The 18,931-nt window shown below is 34.0% G+C and overlaps 1 protein-coding gene across 2 annotated transcripts; it reads right to left on the bottom strand.

Annotated features, from left to right (window-relative positions):
• Positions 1-1,035: 1,035 nt before the first annotated feature.
• Positions 1,036-17,419, bottom strand: TTN8 (Structural maintenance of chromosomes (SMC) family protein). 2 transcript variants are annotated; one of them, XR_016523142.1, is made up of 20 exons: positions 17,191-17,419; positions 16,651-17,115; positions 14,975-15,211; positions 14,053-14,286; positions 13,460-13,698; positions 12,539-12,805; positions 12,163-12,433; positions 11,358-11,481; positions 10,368-10,478; positions 9,896-10,003; positions 9,688-9,827; positions 8,199-8,288; positions 7,914-8,122; positions 4,807-4,976; positions 4,439-4,548; positions 3,982-4,358; positions 2,148-2,399; positions 1,742-1,969; positions 1,503-1,636; positions 1,036-1,316 (listed from the first exon to the last, which is right to left on the bottom strand). XR_016523142.1 is itself a non-coding variant. In XM_068637036.1 (19 exons), the coding sequence occupies exons 2-19, from the start codon at positions 17,086-17,088 to the stop codon at positions 1,588-1,590; spliced, it is 3,654 nt and encodes a 1,217-aa protein (XP_068493137.1). In that variant the 5' UTR covers positions 17,089-17,115; positions 17,191-17,419; the 3' UTR covers positions 1,354-1,587. The 2 variants fall into 2 exon arrangements, 1 of the variants encoding a protein (XP_068493137.1); XM_068637036.1 differs by lacking the exon at positions 1,036-1,316 and having other exon boundaries at positions 1,354-1,636.
• Positions 17,420-18,931: the final 1,512 nt, after the last annotated feature.

Raw genomic sequence — 18,931 nt, 5'->3', positions numbered from 1 at the left:
ATGCAACATAAATCAATCTACACCAACTTCGTTATAATCGCAACCATTTCTCCTATTATTTACAATCTCAAAATCTGCCTCAAGAAATTCAAATAACAGGGACAAGCTTCCATTTCAATTCAACCATGCGCCACATCAGTGAGTAGTGTCTAACATTCCTAATTGAGTGAGACCTTCACGGCCTGCGAACCAAATGTTCAAATATATAAAATCTAGTGTGGCCATTAAATATTGGGTACCCTTAGTGTGATCCTGGGCTAGCCTTTTCATGTGCAGAGTCAAGTGAAACTTTATTTAAATAAAATAAAACATATATCACAAACTAACCAATTGCATTTGTATAATATCTTTATAAAAAAAATGACGACAAGGAGATATGAACAAAAAACAATAAAGGTAAAAATAAGATAGTTCTTCTAATGAAAATTATAAAAAGTATTATATGAAAAACAATTTCATGATCTAGCCGTGAACAATGGGGTTAAAAATTGAGTAAATCATTTTCTTTTTCTTTTTTTAAAGGAACCTTCCAAGAGTATAGATCAAATTGTCATAAACATGTTAAAAAGGCACTCCAGAATGCATTGGGAGGGTGCTAAAGCAGTTAGAGAACGGGTGCACTAACGATCGTTTCCACTGTTTAATTTTTTCAAATTAACTGCGTTAATTTCCTTATTGGCATTTTAATAAAACTGAGTAATTTATAGGGAACGTTCCCAATACAACCTGTAATATTTATAACGAAATAGCGTGTGGGTCTTTGATAATTATTTTAAGAGGTTTGAAGTGTCAGTAACTGACTGTCGAAACTGTCTCTTCAAAAAAAGAAAAAGGTTTGATGGTGGTGGAAATCAGATTGAACAAGTATGATAGTCAAAACCACCACTAACTAGATTTAACGGTCAAAACGAACCCTATAAATTAGATATTACGGTGGTCAAAACGAACCACCACTAACAACATAACCGTTAACTTCTTCCCAGTGCTAGTAGAGGAGTTTATTGTGATACGGTTTAGAAAATAAAAGACCAAAACTTCACGTTTTAAAACAAAGGACAAATAAATAAAATAGTTAACCCCATCGTCACATGTTTCAACTTTAAATTGTTGCTCGCAGTTACTTACTATGTTATCAAAATAACTAATATTTTAAAAATAAAAAACTTGTACAAGTGATCAACATTAACATTACTGTACTCTTACGCTACCCTCGATAATTGTGTTTCTTCGCAAAATTACTTCACAAACTTCGCCTCTTCTTTCATTTTGTTAATGAAGGTGCTTCAGTTCTTATGGTCATTTGAGTTTTACGAGGGCTGTACACATCACACATACAAGAAAGCAAAAGTCAAGTCAGAGAAAAAAGCTTAGTGAATAAAAAATAATTCAAGATGGAAAATTAGGACATCTAGCTACTGTATTCTACATAAAAAGTAATGAAATCCTATTTACAATAATTTTAAAAAAGAACCCAAAGCAGATACACAAATAAGTTTGGCCACCTTAAGAGAAGAAATAAAAATGCAACCAAGCTCTGACTGCTATGTACATAGCAGGCAGCTTTCAGCTACCCCCTATGGAAGAATATTAGGACTCCCGGTATTTAGTCAGATCAAATGTGAGGGTTCTCGAACAGCTGCAAAAGGCAAAATCATTGCATAAGGCGTAAACCATGTTAGTATATCCGCCATCAACACAATGAAATTTTTTTTTAAATCAATATTTATATCAAGAAATTTACCTTCTGTCAGAATCTCTGTAAACCCCAACTAACGCTTCAGCTTTGTCATAAAAAGTGTCTTTCAGTGATATCACAATACTCTGAAAACCACTTCCCCCATCGGCATCCAGACTAGTCCTTGCCCCTTCGCATGATCTTGAACGAATAAAGCCAGCAACCTTGGCAACATTCAAGTTGTCTAACGCAGCATCAACTTCGTCCAATATAAAAAATGGTGAAGGCTTATAACTGAAACAAGAAGCAAGTAGGGAACAGTGTCAATGGAACATGAACATAAGATCTCAAAAAAATAGTTTTATGTGAGATCTGTCAGTATATTGCTTAGATGAATTTTTATTATTAAAACTCAAACTCATTAGTTACCAAGTATTCATGTTCTAATCCAAGTTGTACAAACAACTCTTACCTGTGGATGGAGAATAGCAATGCAAGTGCTGCAACTGTCTTTTCCCCACCAGATAGCTGCTCCATATCACGGAAACGCTTCGTTGGGGGCATAGCAGTGTACTTGATGCCATGAAGAAATGGATCATCATCATTTTCCAAGTTTAGGTATGCTGTTCCCCCCAGTGGATGTGTATTGCTCTTTGTAAGTTGTTTGTAAATTTTATCTATATTACCAGATATATGGTTAAAAGCATCCATGAACAATTGGTACCTGCATCCATCACACTTAAGCTTCTTCAGAAGACAGATCAAATGCAACAATACAAGATTTTATTTTCAAAGACAAGCTCTAACATAGAGAGCAAAGAAAACTCCCAAGAATAAAAGGTTGTACTTCATTAGAGCATTAGAGAGATTCTGACGGGAAATGCAGGACGATACATGTTCAGAGGAAACTTATCACCAACCTTGTAAGTGAATTATCAAACATCAAGCTTACCAGATTGACCTTTTGGAAGAAGGCTTGAAGCATCTTCGCAAATGCCATTGACAAACTTTATGATTCTTCCCATAAATTGGCATCTCTCAAACCGAGAGATCATGTTATGAAATCTTTCATTGTTGAAGGTCAATTTGTTGACGAGTTAAAAATGTTCTTAGAAGCTGACTCACTAGAAGAAATCAGGCAGAGGTTGAAAATTTTGTATATGGTCATTATTCTTTGCACCATGAATCTAGATTTTGATCATATTCAAGATCAAATCTTAACCAATCAAGAAGTCCCATTAGTGGATCAAATCTTTAACCAGTCTAGAAGTCCCATTCGGGATCAAAGCAGAATATTTTTCATTTGATTTTTCTACTATTTTGGGCTCACATGGAATTTTACATCAATCCACATGTTCTCATACACCTTGACAAAATGGTATAGCATAGAGAAAAATAGACACTTGGTTGAAACTACAACTCCACTAAAGCAGACCATAACAAGTAATTTCTCCAATTGAGTTTTGCAGTTGCAATGGTATTAGTAACAGAAAGAAAGCCAGGACCTATGGAGGTCATTTCAAGTACATATAGACCCACAACTATAGGGAGAAAAAAGAAGAAAAGAGAGAAACTATGCCTAATAATTTCACCCAAACTTCAAGTAGGTTTAAATCCAGAACCAAGGGCAAAGACGAGCCCAAAAGACGCCGATGAGTCTAATGGAGGTGGTCCAACAGATTTTGGCAGGTAGAGGGCAATGCATGACAAGTTGCTGAAGAACAAGACATGAGAATACGTGACTGGGATTCAGGTCATGCAACTTCTTGGGGTGGGTCAAACCCCTCCAGGTGCCCCTAGGCAACAGCTAGCAGTGGATTGCAGCAGATGGACAGGCAACAAAGCGGGACCTTATACCAACTTGAATTTAAAGATGAGTAAAATCACTGAGTATATTTCACAGCTGATGTAATTTTAATGTGTGAAAAAATGAGAAGAGTACAGATCAAGGAACACCTACAGCCTAAGACTCTTTAATCCCTTTAATGTGTGAAAAAATGAGAAGAGTACAGATCAAGGAACAGCTACAGCCTAAGACTCTTTAATCCCTAGTCTATGTACACCCAAAAAGTGGCTTTATAAAAGTTGTACAACAAAATAATAATTAAATATTTTATCAGTATACAATCACTTGTTAAAAGTCATTTCAAACAACTAGTCATTTAATTATTTTCTTGACATCATTTCTTATGTAATTTTAAGACTCCTTTGATACATCCACCAAAACCATGCACACTATAAACAATTGGCTATGTATTAATATTAAAATACAAGTAATAATAAAATGAAACTAAAATAACTTGTACCTTTTCTGCTTAACCTCATTGAATCTCTGTGTTTTTTCCCTCTCCTCTTTCCTGACAGCTTCAAACTCCTCGGTTACAGCTCTTTCCTTTTCCACCAGAGCCTCATATTGATCCAATGCCTTCAAATTTGGTGCTGTTCTTTCAATCTCAGATACCAAGGCATCAGTGTTTTGCTTAAATTCTACCTCAATTTTACCCCTGTCTGAGTGTCTCGTGTCTTTCAGTGCCCTACTTAGTTCATCAAAATCAAAATGTGGACCTGGTACCGAGCTATCAGTATCCATGGGATCTGGTATGATCGGGAGGTCAATCTGTTCAAGTTCACACTTTTCTAGTATTTCCTGCTTTTGCACATTCAACTGGTCAATCTGTGCCTCCTGTAAACACACTAAAGATGTTGGCTATCTACACTTCGCTTACAAGTTTCACCAGAGACAAGAATTATTGTACATCTAACCTTAGAATGTATCAGGCGATTAAGTTTGGATATGTTTGTTGTGGCTGCAGAAGCTTTCTTCTTCCACTCTTGGATTTCCTTTTCACAATCTTCTGACTTTGATTTCCACTCTTCAAGAGTAGAAAGAGAACAGTTGAAGAATGAGATTCCAAAAGAAGAAAACATAAACAAAATGAAGCAATAGTGGGTCTGTGTTCCCATCAATTTCAGATAGAAAATGGCGAAGGGCCTACCCAGATAACCAAGCTTTCACCTCAACAACATCCCCAATCCAAAAGGAGAATAAAATATAGCAAATCCAAATAAAAACAAGAATTCCACATGGTTTTCTATCAATATCATACAGCAAACACAGGTATCAAATATACCTTTAACTTCTTCCTTTAACTGATTAACCTCTTCAGTAGCCTTCTCAGCTGCTAACTTCGCTGCAGCCTCTCTATCCTGTACACGTTTTAAATCTTTCTCTAAAGCACTTAGAGAAGCTTCCAATTCTAGAATTCGTGAACTCATGTCCCGATTTTGCTCATACTCCAACCTATAGAATAATTTTAAAAAATACAAACAAACGAATGCAAATCAATTCAAGAGTACCTAGCTAAATGGCAAAAAAACAGAAAGTTAAGCTCCAGATGTTTTCTTTTCTTTTGATTTTTTTCTCTATCAATTTTCTTAGGTAATTGAAAACCTTCTAAACATAAAAGGAGATGCAATAAAAGAAACTTTGGGTAATTGAGAACAGTACATGTAACAATGACCATAATCTCACATAACAAAAAACTTCAGTTGAATTACTATTTTAGATGCAATAAATAAGAAATTACTCTAGGCTTCTATAGTGCAGAATCCATGATTTGAACCATGGATCAGACCACAAGAATTATGAATCTAGAATTACTAATGTAAAACAGATCCTGGACAGACATTTTCTGACCACCTACAGACTTAAGCACTGTATCAATTATCCAGACCTAATCTTCAACACATAATCCTCCAACTAGTGTTTCTATCTCCCAGTTATATAGAAATTAGTACTGAATGAAAAATAGAACTTGGCATTGTAGACTTGGTTGAACTCAAGTTCTAGTTTTCCTCTTTCCTCTTTTTCATTTTGATCAATCTTTTGTTTCCTCGAATTTGATTGTAGTTTTGAAATGTACTAGTTGTCGGTATTTAAAACACTTTTAGCAATGCACAAACATATTACTTGCATGTAAGATCATGAACGCATCCATGCATGTAAATTATGTAGGTCAAGTTAACCGTGTAGTTAAGTGTAACTAAATATATGAGCGCCCATCTCTTTTGTATCTTCTTTATATATATATATATATATACACACACATGCTCAAAACCTTTGTCAACACTTTCAGACCAAAGATCTTGGCAAACTCAGATATTTCTTGGGGATTGAGGTAGCACAATCCAATACTGGTATTGTTATCTCTCAAAGAAAATACGCATTAGATATTTTGGAGGAAATTGGGTTGATGAATTCGAAATCTGTTGATACTCCCATGGATCCCAACGTCAAGCTTCTACCCAATCAGGGGGAGCCTCTTTCAGATCCTGAGAAGTACAGGAGATTAGTTGGAAGATTGAACTATCTCACTGTTACTCGTCCTGATATTTCCTTTGCAGTCAGTGTGGTGAGTCAATTTCTTAATTCTCCATGTGAAGATCATTGGAAAGCAGTCATTCGTATAGTGAAGTACATTAAAGGCTCTCCTGGAAAAGGTTTGTTATATGGTCATAATAACCATACTAAAGTCATTTGTTATTCAGATGCTGATTGGGCAGGATCTCCATCTGATAGAAGGTCAACTTCTGGTTATTGTGTCTCCATTGGTGATAACTTGATCTCTTGGAAGAGCAAGAAACAAAGTGTTGTGGCAAGATCTAGTGCAGAAGCAGAATATAGAGCTATGGCCTCGGCTACTTGTGAGCTTATTTGGCTTAAACAGTTACTTAAAGAATTGCAATTTGGAGAGGTTACTCAAATGACACTCATATGTGATAATCAGGCTGCTCTTCATATTAGCTCAAATCCAGTTTTTCATGAAAGGACAAAACATATTGAGATTGATTGTCATTTCATTCGAGAAAAGATTATATCAGGAGATATCAAGACTGAGTTTGTTAATTCAAATAATCAATTAGCAGATATTTTTACTAAACCCTTACGAGGACCTAGGATTGATTACATTTGTAACAAGCTGGGTACATATGATCTATATGCACCAGCTTGAGGGGGAGTGTTAGATATTATTAGATATTATTTGATATTATGAGATATTGTTAGATATCTCATATTTATGTAATGGGCTTAGCCCATATGTTTCTTTTTCCTATATAAACATAACCCTATGTGTTCAATAGACACAAGGGATTTACCCTATTGTTTGGCAAATTCAGTGAAATTGTCCAATAATTTGGTACGACTCGATGTGAGGTTTATCATTCAGTGTTTTATCGTCACACAGTCGTTAGATGTATCTACTTGGTAATGTATGTTGATGACATTGTACTCACAGGTAGTGATTATCATAACTTCTTACAGTCAACACATGTTGTCATTTTCAAACAAAATACCTTGCCAAACTTAGATATTTCTCGGGGATTTAAGTAGCACAATCCAACACTTCCCAAAGGAAGTATGCATTGGATATTTTAGATGAAATTGGACGAATTTCAATCTCATTGACTCATCCATGGATCACAATATCAAACTTCCACCTAATCGGGAGGAGCCACTCCTGATCTTGAGAAATACAAATTACAAGTTGGAAAATTGAATTATCTCCTAGTTACTTATCTTGGCATTCTCCATGTACAGGATATTGGAATACAATTATTCGCAATCTGAAGTATATTAAAGGTGCCCTATGGTCACAATAATCACACTTGTGTTATGGGTTATTCAGATGCAGGTTGGGTTGGATCTCTTGCACCTCCAAATAATGTCTTTATAAGGGACAATTTGATCTCCTGGAAAATCAAGATGCAGATTGTAGTAGCAAAATCTAATGCAAAAGCATAATATAGAGTTATGGTCTCTACCACATGTAAGCTTATTTGGCCCAAACAGTTGCTTAAAGAATTGATTTGGGGAGTTCACACAAATGACTCTTTTCTGAGATGACCAAGTTGTCCTATATTAAGAGAGGACTAAATATATTAAGGTAGATTGTCACTTTATACGTGAAAAGATTATATATGGAAACAAGGTTCTAGAATTCATTATATTTGTAACAAGTCTGGTTTATTTGTATGCAACAGCTTAAGGGGGAGTGTTAAATGTAACTAAATATATAGGCCTTGGCCATCTCTTTGTATCTTCTCTATAATTGAGACTTATATGTATATATATATATGCTCATATGTTGTAATACACAGATTATTTTTGTCTTTTCACCATATATCTCAACAAACAGACAGCAAGAGATGTAATTTAAGTAAAAGAAAAGGAACTCACTGATATTTTAATTTTGAAAGTTGGCTACTCAAGTTCAGCCTCTCCTCTGCTATATTTTGAGCAGCCTTGAGTCGATTTTCTTCATATTCACGGATGTTTGCTACCCCAACTGACTTGCTGAAGTCTCTGTATATCCTATCAGTAATTTCATTTATCCTCCTCTCAAGCTTCCGTATTTCTGCATTGCTCTTGTTAACAGCATCATTTAACTGCATAGCATAAACACTAAGTAACCAGTCAGATATACAAGAATATTGCTAGAAACTCAGGAAATGTAAATACCACCTTCTTTAGCTCTGGACTGATACATTCAATTCTTTCTTTGATTGTCTTCTTTTCATGGCTCAGATTTGAAAGTTTATCTTCAATGCTTCGCTGACAAAGTTAAAAGCATAAAAATAAAAATACATGAAATATTCCATATGGAACAAAAGATACAAAAGTAATCAATGTAGAAAGGTTCTTACCCATACCAAGAAAAAACTATAATTTATCTAACTACAGATATGCAAAAATGTTTAATATCAAGCACAGAACTAAATATTAACTATCAAGTCATACATAGATTAGCCCCTCCGTCGTTTGATCAGTGCATGTTGTTAAAAGAAAGCAAAAAAACAATTTTAATTATTATTGTCAAGAGGGTATAATTTGTGCTACTACAGTTCAGGTGAAATTTTGCACCCTAAGCATATAAAATAAACTAGCCAAACTTCCCATAAACCCTGCTTTACTTGGTCATTCTTTATTGTTTCCTAATTGGAAATTGTATATTCCAATAAGCAATTTTGAAGATTTGTCATGCTGGTGTGAAGCATTTTAGTTAAGCACTGTTTTAGTTAGGACCAATTGCATAATACACTATCTAAAACTTTATCTTATAACCAAGCTGGGAATGGAGGACATTTATTCCTCATCTTGAGAGGGGGTGTTGAAATATGGTGTAAATATTGCACATTTACTGTACAATAAATATAGATTGATTGGATAATAAATATAGATTTGTTTGTAAGAAATCCCTAAAATTAAGATACTGAGATTAGGAGTTTATTTGGCAGATTTGCTTCAGATTTAGAGTCTTTATGTCTGAAGATTTATTTCCATTTATTAGGATTTCGTTTTTCCTTTAAATACCAATGTATAGGTTTTTCTAGATCAAGAAAAGTAATTCCATAATTATTGCTTACTGCTTACACTTTTTTCACAGTTCCTAGACTTGGCTTGAGTTAAAACTTTATATCAAGAACATGGGAACAATTTCATAAAGCCCATTTGCATAAATAATGTAAATAAGTTCCTATTTGATTGCTCTCACGATAACAATCTAAAATATGCTTAAAAGTATTAGGATAGACACACCAGAAAGTGCTTATGTAAAAATGAAAATTTTGACAATTCATTAAATTAACTTAGTCTTGTATTCAGCTTTCACAACTGTTTTACTTTAGAAAAGATTTCAATTATAGCTAATGAAAATGATCTTGAAACACCATATATACATTTCAATAAGCAGTTCTGGTAAACCCATTGCGACAGGACTATGCTTTAGAAGCAGTTATTTAGCAGATAAGCCAAAAAATAAGTTTTCTAAACAGATCCATAGTGCATACAAACTGTCATCAACTCAGAGTCAATACACATATAGCAAAAACATCAAACATTCCAGGGACAAAGAAAAAGAGAAATGAAACCACAAAAGAAAATAGAAATAAGAATTGCATGCTTGATTGCACCAGAACAACAAAAGATTTGCAGCTTTCGTGTTTGATTGTACCTTCTCAATCTCTGCATATTGAATTTTCTTCTCAAGTCCACTAATTTTTCCAGATGCTTCAGACTCTTTAAGGTGCATATCTCGTATTGATCCTAGCGATTCCAACTCTGTTTCATACTGCTCTTTCTTTTTATTAAGTCCTGAAAAAAAAAACATGCTTATTGCAGGAGCACAAGCTTTGACCTGAATTTTAAAAAATGATAAAAACCTTCAATTTTCTTGTCATCCCACTGTTTTGACCTTGCCTCCATTCCACCACTAGTGCCTCCAGTCATTGTGCCGGATTTTGTGAGCAGAATTCCATCCACAGTTACAACTAAGCAAATCAAATTCCATAGAACACGTTAACTAATTTGCAATCTGACAATCATGATTGTATTAAATGCACCAGGATTACATCACATGCATTATACGTACACAAAAGGATTATTCTCCAAAAGCCAAAAGGTTACTTAGATAAGAAACAAAATTAGAAAATAAACAAACTCAAAGTGCAGAGACCATGGAGTCCACTAAAAGTTATAAACTGTGTGCCAAAAAAGTACAAATAACAAAAGCCAGAGGGCAAAAATGCATGGGGATCAAAAAGGAACATCTATGTACTAGCATTAAATTTTAATGGCGTGTCAGTAAGAACATAAAGAACCTGTAGAGGATAAAGAAAAAAAAAATCTTCTTACCTTTAAACCTCTCTCCACTCCAGCTTAAAATTTTGGCCTCCTCAAGATCATCACAAACAAGAGTGTTCCCAACAGCAAAGAGAATTGCCTTCTCCAAGGAGGGATCAAACTTGCACTAGTTAAGGTGAAACACTTAAACCACTTTTTAGCTTGTTATAGGTGTATAACTAAGTAGATCAACAAAAAAGCATGAACAAAACACTTTATTATGGAGTATTCACGAGAAGGTGAAGAAGAGAAAATACATGAATAATAGACCACCTAATTATAATCCAACAATGGAATCTGACCTTAAAGGAATTCTTTAAAGCAACAGTACATAGAATAGCATTTTGATGAGAAGAAATTACTGAACAAAATCTGCAAATCTGACAAATTATATATCCAATTAGGGAGAGGATTTGATTTTAGTGAGCTACAACAGTTAACAGAATGGATAACAAAAGCTGAAGCATAGAGCAATACACAAGAAGATGAGTGTGGACAATGTAAACAGTTTGAGACTAGAAACCTAATGACCGGCAAACTTCGACGATGTTAAGATGTAGCAGCTCTATGCAATGCATCACAATGACAGAAAAGGTTACTCCACCCACAGAAACCGCCATTTGTATGATTTTGTTTTCTAAGGAGATTATACATTCCTGTAGGATTTTAAACATACAATTCAAATGCAGCATGAAGCATAACAACCTTATTCCACTAGGTAAGATCAACTAGTTGTATCACACAGTGTCATTGACCTCAAAGCAGGAAGCACTTTATTAAAAAATGGCTGGACAATTTTTTGCCTTCCCATTCAGAAATTTTCAAGCAAAGTTGTTAAGATCACACGTTGCTGATTTTTAAAACTAGTCAAAACAAGTTGCAAATAAGCTATGTAACAAAGGTAAATTTCAAGAAATGCTCAGTTTCATTAGAACAGATTCAAATTACAAATTTTCAGAAATAATCAGAACCAGTTCTTCAAGGTTAGAGAAAAAGGATATTGAATCACATCAAACACCAGTTTAGCTGTACCCCCTAATGTGCGCAATCTTTCCATTATTGGCTTCACCCGAATTGATTCCAGAGGAATAAATGTCTGGGGAGGAAGCCTCTGGTCTTTTAAATACTGAAAAGCAAAGAAATCAATACCAATAAATATAACAAAACGAAGTAAATGGAACCAAGTACAGAGGTTCAATGTTCAAAAAGGCAAAACTGGAATTTTAACACCAAAATTCTGGCTTTCACCAATTATGTAAAAGTTTAATGAAATAAGAAGCAATTTTTCTTCCAATTTTAGACCAAAGCTTCTTTTGGGAGCAATTATAACAATTTAGTTACCGCAACCAAAGAACCATGTCAAACATAACATAAAATCCACCGGGATTACAGTACAGATGCAGCATGTCAAAAGTTTTAAAGTCATCAAGGATGAAAAGGCATCAAAATGAAGGTCTAGCAGCTTGGAGGTGCCAAACAAGCTTAATGCTCAAGCCTTAGTCAACAAGGTTTATGAAGCACATAAATTCCCATGCAAATTTGAAGTACATAATAAATTTAATATTTATTTCAGAGCTCAAGTAGTGTTCCTAGGCATATACATCACCATACCAATTTTGGCTTCTTTTCCTTTTGTCTAATGTTGTGTAATCAACACTACTAGAGAAAAAAAGGGTATTCAGATCAAAAGCAACAAAAACCCATCAACATTAAATGGAGTCTGTGAGTTCTAAAATATGACTTAGTAATCATGCAATCAAAAAAAAGTACAATGGCACAAACAGAATATTAGAAAACTTATTAGGACCTTGATGCATTCCTTCCCAGTTGACTCCTTGTCAACTACAACAGCATCCATAAATTTGCCCATAGCAACAGTAACAGCAAGGTTATACTTCTTCATTGTTGGCCTACAAAGATCAGTCATGCGACCATGAACTCCTTGAAACAGGCGTTTCAGAGTCTCAACAGCCTGAGACAACCTAACATCTCTCTCACTTTCATATCTATCAGCCCTCAATTCACGTAGTTGATTTTCTACTTCACCAATTTTTAACCTCAAATTTTCATACTTTTTCCTGCAGATCAAAAGTAACAACATTTCAAAAATATCATCAGTAATGTACTTATATGCAGTAGGAAGCTTTAATAGTCTCCAAAAAAGAAACATTCAATAAAAGTACTTGGAATCACGATGTTTGTCCTGCATCACACGTAGTTCTTTTTTCAAGTTTTCAAGGCCAGTTCTATTTTTTGCAGAATTATCAAGAATTTTTTCAAGCCTTGCTCGCATCTGTTCTTCCTGAGAATTCAGTTCAGACTCCCTGTTTCTTAACTGTTGAAGATTTTCTTCCAAATTATTTTGAGCTTCACTATCAGCATTTAGTTTCCTATCTAGAAGCTCCTTTTCTTCTCTAAGCTTTGCAGTTTTCATCCCAGCTTCCTCTTTGCTGCAGTTACAAGTTCCAACACAAAAAAAAAAACAATAGCAAATTAAAAGTTAACATGCATGATAACTGCTAAATACTAACATTTTAAACTTTTCATGACAACAAATGTGCTACCACAAGATAGAATTGATGAAATTCAGTCGAATGAAATAGATTTAATTCCTCATGAGAATAAATGTGCTACCAGAAGGCTCTAATTGAGAAGACATGGCCAAGCTGCTAATGAGAAGTGATAAAATACCATAAGCAACACCATACACATTTGGCTGATATCAATCAAAATCACAACGAATACATGTTCCAACTGATGCACAATTCTAACCCACATGAATTAGAGGACTTTCCTTCAATAAACAGAAAAAAAAAAAAACACAATTGACAAAATAGTTTCACCTTGTATCCCTAACAGTCTAGCACACAGATTATCTCTCCAGACCAGCATAATCAAATAACACGAGTACACAATAAATGTGGCAGACGTGATTTTAAGTGCATGCCACAACTCATTAGCATTGAAGTTTACCCCGCACAATACAAGTATTTTGTTTTTAAAAAAAAAATTAAAAAAAATAACAAAATAGCATACATATATACATATAGAGAGAGAGAGAGAGAACAAAAATTGGCTAACAGCTACAACAAATAAACACTCACATTCGAAAATACTCATCCAAATCATTGCCTTGCAAATCAAGCTCATCACCAACATCGCGTCCCTTTTCCTGAAGTTCTACCATTTTTGCTGTAAGATCCTGGATGCCATTCTGTAGCAATGCAATATCAGCATCATGCTTCGTCCGTTCAACCTTTTTTTTATCAAGTTCTTTCTTCCCTTTCTTAATTTTTGAAGTGATACGAGTCATTTCCTCCTTTAACTTCAGAAGCTCGGGCTGCTGCTAGGAGGGAAGAAAACCAGAGAAATAATTTCATAAAATTCAGTCTACTAAGAGCATAACAAATACAAACAATAGGATTACAACTACATGATTCAGTACTACCAGCTCTTTATGCCTTTTTTGTGTCTACATGAGCTGTTATCTTTACCACTCACTATTCCCCGATTAACAAAACCACATTCCAAACCTTAAAATTGCAATTTCCAATCCAGTTTTCTTCAAAATCAATATGACCGCGAGTAACAAAGTTCAATGAGTAAAGCATAGAATCAACCTATGTAAAAAATTCAATGGCTGTAAAGTATAATATTATGATGACAATATTCTTAAAAGTATAGGAAAAATACTTACACTCTTGTCAAGCTTGCTGTTTTTCTCATTAATTCTCTTTTCCCGCAGTGCAATCTCTTTGAGATATTTGGCCTGCTCTTTTTTCTTTTTACTAGCTTCATTTTCAAAATTTTCCAGCTCTTTAACAACACCTTCACGACTTCTCTCCTCATCTTCAAGATCCTTAATTGTTTTAACATAATCATTATGTATATTAAACAACTGCCACAAGAAATGTTCTCTCTTCATAGATTTCTGCAAGAGAAAAAAAAAACAAATACTTGAAAACATTGCTTGCCACAATAGGACTGATCGAGATCAAGAGAGAAAAATGCACAAAATCTAGGAATTTCATCATATTTTTTCTTCAGTTCAAAGTAAATAATATCTAGCGACACTAGGATTAAAGATACTGTAGTGGTACAGTTTTCCACCAATTCAGTTATAAAGCTAATTTATCAAAGATATTAGAAAGAATACCCTTACTTCAGCTTAAGCAATTTCAAAGAAGGGGAAACAGAAATAGGGGAATCATAGAGGCCACTCAAAGTGTCACCTTCAATTCGTTGTCAATAGCCTTTGGATCTTCAAGAAAAAGTTCCACTTCCAATCAACTATTTCCATCAGGTATCCAACCAGATCAGATGGAGCAACGAAGGTGGAAAACTCAGAAAAGCAGTGACATCATGGAAGCATTGATGTAAGAGCGGTAATAGGAAAGGGTGAAATTCTTACTTTCTATTAGTTATAGTTACTAGAAGTACCCCATGCCTTGGTCTAATGAGTCATGTGGCAAAAAAATTAAAACAAAACAGAATAGTAAGGCATACAGTAAACAAAGCAATGAACTACATCAAACTAAAACAGGCATATTGTAGCTGCAGGCAACCTACACACGTACATAGTGCACACAAACACACATACATCAAGACAGATCTATTACCAGTTCTTGTAGCAGGCGGAGATGCTTCTCTGCTTCTTCCTTCTGTTCTTTCTTCTGCTTTCTTTCCATAACCACAGTCTTCTTCTTCTGATAAGCAAGCGCTGATTTTTCTTCAGCAGTGCCTTTTTCCTCTTCAAACTGTTCATAGTCCCTCTTGCACTCATCAGAGCCAGATATCTGCTCCACCAGTGCAGTGAGTTCTTTGGGATTCTTCGATGCAATGGACTCGACATCACCCTGTGAAACTTAGCATTGTCAATTTAAGATCAGTAACAAATTTAAGTCATATTTAGATAAACTTCTGTACAAAGTTTTAATCATCGTTGTTATAATGCGGAAGCAGAACTGTCACTAGTAGAACCACCATAGCATAGAGTTTAAGTGTATTGCCAGTAGTGGACCAAATAGCAGCTGCAGCAAATAGGATCCTCACTATGTGTTGTTTCCTAAAAAGCCCTTTGAATAAAGGCAAGGGCCTTTTTAAGGGCTATCTAGGATTTTAATTTCAAAAAAAAAATAAGACATGAGACTTAAAAGAGATGACAATTGACTATTCCTATCTAAGTAGCTTAGATTTTACTTCTATTGATATTTAGTAGTACATTTTGTTTAAGATACCTATACGTATACCTATTATTTTTTATTGTTAATTATGGATATTTATGAATGTCATGAATGTTTAGTATTTTTTAATTATTTTTACAACTTATATGCATATAACATAACATAAACATAAACTATATTTAAAAAATTTAAGCATAGTTATTATCCCATGATCCGTTATCGCACTATAGCATTTTTAGATCCAGTAGCGAGGGGTGTTCATGATATCTGACCCTGTCCATTGACCCATCCCAACTCAAAGTTAATTTGGACGGATTCCCGTTAGAAGATTAGACCCAAGGAACTTTAAGACGGGTTTTGGTTGTGCTTCAACTCGTTCCAACCTGGTCCCAAGTCCTATATTTCTTTAAAAGTATTATATTTTCAAAAATTATGCATTAGTGATACAATATTTTCACTTAGATAATGTTTTGGAAAACACGACATTATATTTATATTAGTATTATAAATATTGAAATATGTTGTAAAATATAAAATTGTAACTATATGCTTCTTTAATCTTACGATTAAATTATACATAATATTAATATTCATATATTATGTTCAAAAATCAGGTCAACCCAGTCTTGCTCCAATTTTTCCGGGTCTTAATTAGATTGGCTACGGGTTCAACTAAATGACCCTAACAAGGTTTCAGTTTGGGTAGTCTATGATAGAACATCCCCTACTTGGGACAGCTATTATAAGAAAGAAAAATAAGAACAAAATGAAATGAGTTTTTCCATAATTTAAAATTAGTTAAATTGGAAAAGTTCACTAATGTAAATTTTCAAAAAAAAAAAGTTTTAACTTGTGCACAGAATAATTTTAGTTACAGATAAACCCATTCAATGTTTTCTTCTTATTTTTCCCTTTTTAGAAGTATCAAGTGTTAATGAAAAAGTTGTCAAAATAAATCCTATATGCACCTTAGCTTTTGGGGATTTTAAGGTTCTAAACTCCATAATTTTTTTATATTTATTCGTATGCACCTTTACTTTTCCGAGAACTTAATCCATAAGTTTCTTCTATAAATGTCAATGACATAAACAGGAGAAATATTGAAGCAGAACCTGAAAGACCAAGAAATTGCGAGCTTTGATGAGGATGCCGAGGGACTTGAGTCTGTTGTTATAGGCGTCCCAATTGACAAGGGTGTCATCGATGCGGTACTCGCTGGAGCCGGCGCTGGTGATGGTGCGGGTGAATCTGATCTCAGTGGAGTTGGCAAGGTGGTAGACGAGGCGGACGAAGGCTCGGCGACCCTTCTGGTCCTTCTCACGGTCGTCGAGGGCGTAGATGAGGTCCTTGAGCTGCGCACCGCGGAGCTGGCCGGTGCGGACGCCGAGGACGAAGCTGATGGCGTCCATGAGGTTGGACTTACCAGCGCCGTTGGGGCCGATGACGGCAGTGAAGTCGTAGAAGGGGCCGATCATTTGGAAGCCCTTGTAGGACTTGAAATTGTCCACCTCCAGACAGTGGATTCTCCCCGGAGAGAGGAGCGACGGCATGGTTCCGTTCAGAGTGAAACCGTGAAACTGTGAACCCTAGGGTTAGTTATGATTTGGGAACTGAAATGGAGAAGAAAAATTGGCGGGAGAAGAAACCCTAACCGAGAGATAACTTTAGGTAGTGATGCAAGTAGGCAGTAGCAGAAGCAAGAAACCGTGCAGCAACTGTGAAATCAGTGAAATCGGGAATCTCCGCCTTGCAATGGCCCTTTACCTGCTTGCTCACGTAATCGTCTTTAGATTCAAAGTTTATAATTTCAGCAAAAAAAATTACGAGTGTTTATGGCGGGATAGATACTGTTTGATGTAAGCAATGGACATTTAGAATTTTATTGTTTCATTGTTGTTTTTTAAGGTTCATAAAACTTTTTTTCATATGTATATTACTATTATACTCTTTATAATGATAAATGTATAACAAATCATCTCTTAATTTTTACCTTTAATTTATATTCTAAATATAACGTTATGCATTGGTAAATTTAATCAACTATTTATATTAATTATTATTTTTTTAAAATTAAAATCACATAATACATGTGCATAAGTAAAATAGTATTTCAAGACATTTAAACATAGAAAGAATGATAGCTTCTTGATAACCTTGTCATACCCGTAACATTCATTGTTGTTACGATGATATTACTATTACAAATTGCCGGAAACATTTCGTTTTAGGATTTTTTTTTTTATGATGCTTATTTTAGTTTTAAACAAAAATTATTCTCTAACATTAATCTATAAAGAAAAATAATCAGGATTTTAAGTTGGTTTATAAAGAGATGTATCATTATTTTGCATAGAAATTGTTGCAATCTCGTAGGAATGAAAGAGGAGTTTTGATGAATGTTTAAATTTTTTTTGTCATAGTAATTAGATGATATTTCGGGAAAAAAAATGTTTGAAGGTTGTCAAACATATGTGTCTAACTAATGTAGAAGTATTGACCTGATACTAGTGAAATTCTCTAGGATCTGTAAGTCATAGACCAACCTTCAAAGTACATGACCAAAGATAAAACAATTATTCATATTAAAGATATGTTTTAACAAGTGATTTTTAATAGGAAAGATTATAAATTATATATATATATATATATGAATATCACTATTTGATTGTTTAAAGATGGAGATTGTTTTTCTTAATGAATGTGGATAAAAACAAAAATATTTGTATGATTTAGAATCTAATGTATTCTCATTGAAATTGTGTAATATAAAGAGTTAAAGTTTGATAAAAAAAAATTTAAGGTTGATTGTGTGATTTAGGATTTAAGATTATATGGTTAAGGATTTACATTCATTTTCAAAGAAATTTGTGAGAATATATGTGAAGTTAGATTGAAAAGATTTATTATAATTCATACGTTCGGTTCGATTGATGGTGCACTTTTGTGCACCCCACGTTTATTTCAAGTGATGGATGAGGGGGAAGGTGTGTGGAAATGAGAAGTTACAAGTTTTTTGGTATCTTTCATATATGAAAAAAAAGTGCAATGGGAGAAGAGAAAGCCACATATGCTTATATGCATTTACATTTTTATCCTTAATAAGAATAGAAAATACATTTAAATATTTAAATTTTAAAAGTATAAATAATAGAATTCAATTGTATATTATAATAATCTAGATTTTGATTTATTAATGAAATTACAAAATCCATTTAAATATTTAAATTCTAAAAATATAAATAATAGAATTCAATTTTAATAGAAAATAATTTAGATTACTTAATTTTATTTGATTTTATTCCAAGTAAATTGTAAGTATCCAAAAAAATATTTAATATATTTATAATAAAAATAAAAGATATTAAATATATTTGTAATAAAAATATTTATATA

This window comes from Phaseolus vulgaris, chromosome 7 (assembly GCF_051622355.1).
Source record: "Phaseolus vulgaris cultivar YP4 chromosome 7, ASM5162235v1, whole genome shotgun sequence".
In the NCBI taxonomy this organism is placed as follows: domain Eukaryota; kingdom Viridiplantae; phylum Streptophyta; class Magnoliopsida; order Fabales; family Fabaceae; genus Phaseolus; species Phaseolus vulgaris.
Note: the sequence above shows the minus strand (reverse complement) of the source record. Positions and strands in the feature narration are given on the sequence as shown.